This window comes from Pinus tabuliformis, chromosome 8 (genome assembly GCF_031772625.1).
Source record: "Pinus tabuliformis cultivar Carrire ecotype Pingquan chromosome 8, CPIR1, whole genome shotgun sequence".
Taxonomy (NCBI): domain Eukaryota; kingdom Viridiplantae; phylum Streptophyta; class Pinopsida; order Pinales; family Pinaceae; genus Pinus; species Pinus tabuliformis.
The window spans coordinates 820162562-820170711 of NC_142294.1; the positions used below are offsets into that span (position 1 = coordinate 820162562).

General features: G+C 32.7%; 1 protein-coding gene across 2 annotated transcripts; it reads left to right on the forward strand.

Moving 5' to 3' along the window:
• The first annotated feature begins 296 nt into the window (after positions 1-296).
• On the forward strand, positions 297-7817 carry LOC149238113 (actin-depolymerizing factor-like). Of its 2 annotated transcripts, XM_089366915.1 has the most exons (3): positions 297-312; positions 7244-7514; positions 7667-7817. In XM_089366915.1, the coding sequence occupies exons 2-3, from the start codon at positions 7267-7269 to the stop codon at positions 7815-7817; spliced, it is 399 nt and encodes a 132-aa protein (XP_089223041.1). In that variant the 5' UTR covers positions 297-312; positions 7244-7266. The 2 variants fall into 2 exon arrangements, with proteins under 2 accessions (XP_089223041.1, XP_089223042.1); XM_089366916.1 differs by lacking the exon at positions 297-312 and having other exon boundaries at positions 7240-7514.
• Positions 7818-8150: the final 333 nt, after the last annotated feature.

Consider the following 8150-nt stretch of genomic DNA (forward strand, 5'->3'; position numbering starts at 1 on the left):
TATATGCTGAATGATTGATTCAAGCATGCCTTAGATTTCTTTGATGGATCATCAGTGATAAATCGCAAATCAGCGATCAGGAATGTCAAAGGAAAGGCTTTAACACTTGCTTTAAATATCTCTGATCACCGAAAGGTGATACAATGCATGAAAACCATTTTAAACGTATTTTTAAGATGTGCGCCTAATTAATATATCGCAGTCGGGAGTGGGCTTGGGCTTTATTGTTTTGTCAATGTCATTTCGCCGATTGCTGATTGCGATATGCTTTATTGCATCGGAGGTTTTAATCATGCCTTTGTTCATGTGTTGGCTTATTGTTGACATTTCCAATTTTCCGATTGCGATATGCTTTATCGCATCGAAGGAATTAAGGGGCTCCATTTTATTGTGCTTAGCATTTGGCTTCTCCAATTTCCCGATTGCGATTGCCTTTTCGGATTGGAGAGAATGGTTGTGGTTCTTTGTGGCTTTGCGTATGTTTCCTTTGCTATTGTGATATGTGATCTTCCAATCGCTTTATCGCAATAACGAAGAGTTTTATAATATTTTTAAAGTCACACTTTTATTTTTATTCAAAAGGCTTTTAAAATGATTCATTTACCTTAAGCCTTTTAATAAGGGTTTTTCCTTATGATGGGTTAATACCAATTTTATTTATGAACACACAAATCTTATCTAATTTGATTTAAAGGGACCCATTTCTTATTTAAATTTTATGTAAAGATTTTTTAAGAAATGGGGGGTTGTTGTACAGCACAACACCCACACACCTTCTCAATTTAAAAAACCCAATACGAACCCAAGTCTACCACACCTTCAAGATATCCAAGATATATCTCCCTTGACCAAGGAATATTTCCCCATCTGTTTACCACACCTTGAGTCTTAGGAAATAGTGCATCAACCCCAAGTCCTTCATTTTAAAATTTGCTGCCAAGTCCCTCTTGTAGTATTCTATGAGCCCAATACAAACCCAATACACCTTCTCAATTTAAAAAAACCCTACTTTCACTAGATATTGTAGGTATCCATTTTTTCATTAACATTTTTTACACCCTTTGCATTTTTTCATGTACTTTGACCTCCATTTTTTATACCTGCCAAGCATAAAAACCTTTACCCCCTATTATTTGCTCAACATATTATGTCATTTTTTCCTGAATATATATCCCCCTATATGAATACACGTGGTATGGTATTTCTCCCCCAACGAAGCCCCTGTGGCAGAGGATTGGAAGGATGGCTTACAAATTAGAGTTTCCTCCATATTCACAGTACATCCATTCTTCCAAGTTTCCTGATTAAAAATGGTAATTGGTGACAAGATCCTAGTCGAAACTATTTTTCCAGAGATTAAAGAAGAAGAAAAAATCATACTAGAATAGAAAACAATATTTGCAACAAGGATTGGGAAGCTAAAAAATTGAGCAGTTTTTATGTATCTCATAAATTGGAAGTACTGCCAGTGGAAGAGGCGACATGGCAAGATGAGTTATCCATGTAGAAACATCCAAAGTTAGTCAAGTGTTGAGGAGAACACTTGTCTGAAGGGGGAGGGGTATGTTAAGCCCTATACAAGCCCCTTTTATAATCCTAAATCCATGTAGTATGCCTATATATTGAATTATCACATATTTATTTTTATATTATTACATAGGCCAGAACCTTTCATTATAATTGTATGCTTTGTCTTTTATATATACCAATGAGACTTAGTCTTATGATATATCATTTTTTCATATACATTGTATTCATTGTAAAATGAGGTTTACACCTTAAAGTGGATTGTAGTTTTTGGCTTCTCATCATTTTTTAGGTGCATGGTTCATAACATCTATTACCTTTTATTTGTGTCGACACAAGAGAAAGAAATAACCCCAAAACTAGAGTATTTTTGGGAATATTAAGAAGTGGTTTTATAAATTGTACAAAAGTCTTTGATGGGGTTCACTATTAACATGTGTGCGTAGAGTGGTTTGTTCTTTTAGGTGTAAAATATCTCATTAAGTCTATCTTAGGGAGATGAATCAATATCCACCTTAATTGTTGACTTAGTGTGAATATCCACCTTTGGATTATTACCTTTGGTAAATTAATGTGGGTATGATGTAATAAATAGTTTTTAAATTCATGGCTATTTATATTTCTATTTCAAATTATAGTCATTGATCTCACTGGATCACAACCCTCATATTAATATACCCCAAACTTTATATACTTCGCAAGTGTTTTGCACTTGGTTAAGCCACTAAGTTTTTGGATACAAATATTAGGCTCTTAGTCCCTCATAAATAAATTGGAAATTTAATTTAAAAAATAATTACAACAACTGAATCTAATTGGGGATAATGCTCACTTTTGCATTATTAAGGATCGTAAATCAATGTGTTTTTGTGTCTTAGGTTTGAACAAACTATGCCAATAAACTAAACTAATATACTTCATCGAACATTGTTGTGCATTCATCAAAATGAAATCGATAAAATGTTAAAAATTTCGCCAAATGTTCTAGTGATACTTACCATATGACTTCATTAATGAGTTAGTAATGGAAACACTACATTTGGGGTTAGTTTGGGCTAGTTTGGGTTAGAACCTACTAAACTACACGAGTGGACCAAACTAGTAAATCCTCAATTTGAGGGCCAAAAAAGTGATATAATGTTGAGGACCTAGGTCTTGGGATTTTTTTCTACTTAATAAAGGTCATTTATAGTAATATTTAAATACAAAAATTGAATAGCCTAAAGGACACAATACAAAATAAGGTATTTGAACTCTGATATTAAAATATTCCAAGAAATCTATTGAAATGCTAATCAACATATTAACCAAGTTTTTCTTCTCGAAACTCAATAGGAATATTACATAGTAGATTATCTTAATATAAATACAAAGAGATAAAAATAGTACCATATTAAAAACATAGAAATTATGCATCACAATAAAAACAAGAAACCAATTATGGTGTGCAAATATCATGGTTGGAGTTGGGGTTGCAATGGGAGTAGGAATTTCTTGTTGTCTTAGGAGTAAATATGGATTGGAGGCCATTTTTTGTTTGAAATCCTTAATATCATGGAGGTGCCTCTTGGAAAATTGTAAGATTCTCATGAACCAAATGTTGAATGTGAAAAGGGTCAAGGAGGATGCTTACCTCACATGGTTGAAATTACCAGAGGTGTCACTGGATGTCACCCTAGGCTTGTTGATAATGGTGCTATCTTTCATCTTCTGATGTATCCAACCTAGATCTACATCTCAAACCTAAAAATCTAGCATGTTCAATGGCATCCTTAGCGACATTAAATTATTCTTAACATTTCTTTAAGCAAGCATGGAGGGATTTAGTTTCCTTTGTTAGGAAAAAGGGACAATAGGCAAGATCCATGATAAGGGGGATAATAAATCCAACACATCCATTGGTATTTTTATAAAACCCATGGAGACAGATCCTAAAAGGATGAATAGGACACACAAGGTTGAGTGGGAAAGGAGGAATACTTAAGAAGTAGAAGGACGGAGGAACATGTCACCAACATTTCCTTCTAAAAGATGGATGTAAAGGGATGGGAGGAGCTTATTGGAGCATGGGACGTAATAAATCCTCTCCCTTATAAATTTAAAATGATGTTACCTATATGTGGAAAGGTTGACTGCCCCTTCAAGTCTAAAACGAAACCCCACCCAATTGCTACCTGCGTATGGTGGTTATGCATGTCAATCTATGTAATGTTGAAGAAAATCGTATGCATTAAAATGAAGCATTCCCTCTTCCATTGTGGAAACTTGATTAACCATTACAACTCTAATTGGATTTTTATCACGGGAATCATGGGAAACTGAGTCTTTTTTGAAATTCTTGGAAATAACCATGGTTCTCTAAAGAATACATAACATAGAATAAAAGAGGAGATTTATGTTTCCTTTCAACACTCTAATGACAACCATGGAGTTTCCTATCATGGTGGTTGTTGATAGGGCTCTAAAGGTGAGGATAGAAATACCTTGCTACTAATAAGAAATCTTCTTCAATGATTATGGTGGTGACTAGTCATGCAAAAGAGACAACTTGCTTTCTAATGAGGTCAATTATGACCAAAACTCCCCCTTGGGTCTCTTACCACCCTTAGATCACCTTTTATGGCTCCACTATAAAATGATAATAATGAGATCTTCCACTTAGCTAATTATCAAGCTCTCCTTTACCTAATTAGAGTTTCCAATTGTTGTTTCTCCAAGAATTGTGAGAGACAAAGGGAGGAACTTCTGGTGAGAGAAGGATGTTCTAGAACCATGTCCTCTCTTGATTTCTCCAGTTCTAGTTAAAGGATGCTTTCATACCATTTGAGATAATCATCTCCTCTTCTATCCTCCAGGTCGAGGACACAATCTCCATTGGGGACAAACCTTGTTCTCGAAAAATTGAAGCCATTTCTTCCATGGTAGGTTCATTAACGGTGTAATTTGGAAGTCCAACATTCGCTTCACACTATATTACGAACTTATAAATATCAAAAGGACTTAAGGAAGATCTTCATGTTAGGAGAAATTTAAGTAAAAACTATGTAATAAGGCGTAAATCTTGAAAATAACACCTTTTAAAGGGTGATGTGATCTTAAAGTGGTCAAAAGAAGGTCCACCTAAAAAACATCAATGTGAGAAAAATACAATTTATTTTTCTAATAGGCACTTTAGTAACACCATAGTATTGGAGAGATATTGTCACATAACATTAAATTAAAACATAAAAATAAAAATACATTAAAAAATGAAAAAAATAAAAGTAGGTTTTAGAGAAAACAAAATACAAGTTGGTTTTCCTTCCTTTCCATCCTCCAAAGAGGGTTTTCTCATCCACTCTTCTTGTTTATTTGTGAGCATTCCCCATCCTCCCTCTCGGAAACCTTGAGGATACACTCCAACTAAAATGAAGTCATTTTAGTGTGTCTGAACTTTTGCGTTAGGAGATATTATGGCTGATCACCTGCAATGATTTCCTCATATCTCTTTATGAGTAAAAAAAAAAAGGCAATCCACAGATCATCTTTGGCTTAACAACTAATAACATTAACATGACTAGGGCTTTATTAACCTAGGACTTTGTGGATGTGATTGGAATGGTTATAGAGCGGGTATAAATACACAAAGGGTTGCAGAAAGATTGAGATAAATCAAATCAAGAATATTATAAATTGTTGCGTGTCTTTCTACAAGCATAAACACATATTGTTGAAGAAGGCATATGAATTGCCTATGCTTTGCGCGGTTGAGGTGGAAATCATCATCTTTTCAAGATGCGAAAAATTGTGTTAGTTTTCTAATAACAAGTGTGGATATTGCTTACTCAAATTCCTTCCATTCCTTTCCATTATTCTCCTTCTGAATGTGCATATCAAATTATGGTAAATGTTATTAAAATAACTTTCTTAAAATATCTTATGAAGTGTGTATCAACATATAAAATATTCCATACATAATATGCTAAACATAACTTGCAACATTAGCTAGTAGGCTCTAAACTCATTTAATGGATTTTGATATATCCACGGCCAAAGTATTTGGACCCACTATCTGAAACAACGAAAAATGTAGAAATGTGCCACCCCGCTATTGTCTACAAAAAATCTGTGTATGAGCAAAAACACAACCAATATGCAAGAATATAGAATCAAATTTTACCATACATAACATACAAACATATAGGTCTATTTTATATTATGGTATTATAATTCTATAGATGTTTTTAAATCAACTTAGATCTATTTAATCATAGATTTATTTAGCACTGAGAGGGGCAAATCTCTTAGGGTGCAAACCTTCATTTAAATTTTGTAATCCAAAAAGAAGTTTGCACCTGGAAAGATTTGATATCTAGATACTTAATCAAGTTAAGACTAAAGATATAACAACTATACATAAATGTCATATATAACATACAACTAGTAAGCTAAAATGAAACTAAAATGAAAATCCCCTATATATAAAAGTGGAAAAACATATAAAAATAAAAGAAAAGCACAACAACGTTAAAAAGAAATAATAAATATATCTTTATTTTGTTATTTTAAATGTCAATAAATAATTCACATAAACTATTTTCTATGGTTATTGAATTTAGGCTTCTGTGATCCATATCAAGTTTTTGAGACATGAAATAATAAATATATCTTTATTTTGTTATTTTAAATGTCAATAAATAATTCACATAAACTATTTTCTATGGTTATTGAATTTAGGCTTCTGTGATCCATATCAAGTTTTTGAGACATGTTTTAGAACCGTGACGATGAATTTAAACATGTCTCAAAAAATATTTTATATTATATTTTAATAAAATAAACTATTAATACAATTTTCTACTTAATTTCTATTTTATACAATTTTCTACTTAATTTCTATTTTAACAAGTCAATGCTAAATTAAACAATACAAAATCATGGTAAAAAACTTATTAAATAACCTATAAAGTTTTTTTAATTAAGAAACAGGATAACAAATTATGCATGAGATAGTTACATATAGATTAAAGTTCCAAAAACCAAAATATAACTTCTTACAATGTAATAGACCTGAAGAAACCACGAATGATACCTGGCCTTTGTATGAAAAAAAAGATCATACATAAAGTAAAGGCATTGGCATTAAATGTGTCATAATATCTTTAAGTAAAATCAATTTTTATTTTTATTTTTAAATAATTTCAAATAAAAATTAAATCGGTAGAAAAATATTTTCAATTTTATTTTTCAAACCATTTAAAAGGGAAATGATGGCCGACTTTAAGATTGAATCCGGCTTTTCCAGCATTCAAATGACTCAAACAATATAAAGCGTTTCCATATAAATTGAGTTAAAAGCATGTTACCATTTACTATTTGAAAAATTGAATTCAAGCTTGCTGTACGCGGCATTCATTGATTTTCTTGAACGCATTTCAATAAATCCTTGGAGTTGTCGGGGCCAGAGCTTGCATCCAGCTGTTTGAGATATTCAATTGGATTTGAGAGTCTTCACTATCCGCCTACACCTTTAATTATCCTTTCTGCTGCTTTGAGACGTTCTCGGCGCCTTTAATTTACAGGAATCGGCTTTTTTTTTTTCCAAATGGTCAGTATTCTGCCTTTGCTTTAATTTTCCTTTAAATGCTTAAAGGTCCACTGTTTTGGTGAAACAAATTCGGTGTAGGTCTGTTTTTTGGAAGGTTTTCTCTCTTAATTCTGACAAATCTAGAATATTTGCAGGCGAGTGCATGTTCTGGGATGGCTGTCAGTGATGAATGCAAGTCTACATTCTTTGATCTGAAGAAGAAGAAGATATATCGTTTCATAATATTCAAGATCGACGAGAAAGAAAATGAGGTCACAGTAGATAAACTTGGTGGCCCTGGTGAAAATTATGATAGCTTTAGGGCTTCTCTTCCCGAGACACAGTGTAGATACGCGGTCTATGACTTCGATTTTGTCACCGAAGACGACTGTCAAAAGAGCAAGATATTCTTCATTTCCTGGTAAGTAAGCCAGCGTCATTAATTTATTTCCTCGTAATATAAGAAATTTGATTACGAAATGGTTATTTTAGCAATATTTTAGGGTGGTTTTCTTTGTACATGTTCTTTCAAATATATTACATGGATTTTGAAATGCGTAAACAAATTTACAGGTCCCCTGAGCCTTCAAGGGTGAGGAGCAAGATGGTGTATGCGAGCTCCAAGGACAAGTTTAGGAGCGAGTTGGATGGTGTGTACCGTGAAGTGCAGGCAACAGATCCCACTGAGTTGGGCATCGATGTTATAAGAGAGCGGGCAAGATGATATCTAATTATTGTTACATTATTATGCTTAACGTGGAAGAGGTTTCACTTATGATCTCTATTAGACTATTTTCAAGGATTTTAATTATGAACCTTAACAATGAAAATTCATAGCACAAATAGTTAAAAATCATGCATAAATATTGCAACTACATCAAAAAATTATGACAAACACAAACTCTACAATAAGACCTTCAAAGTTATGACCCAATCAAATGTTTAAAAAATAATTATTATTAAAATTAAACATTATAATTTGGATTAGTCATTGCTAAACTAATAACGGTCAATAGGAAAATCGACTGATAGCCAAGGTAGGAACTAATAATATTTG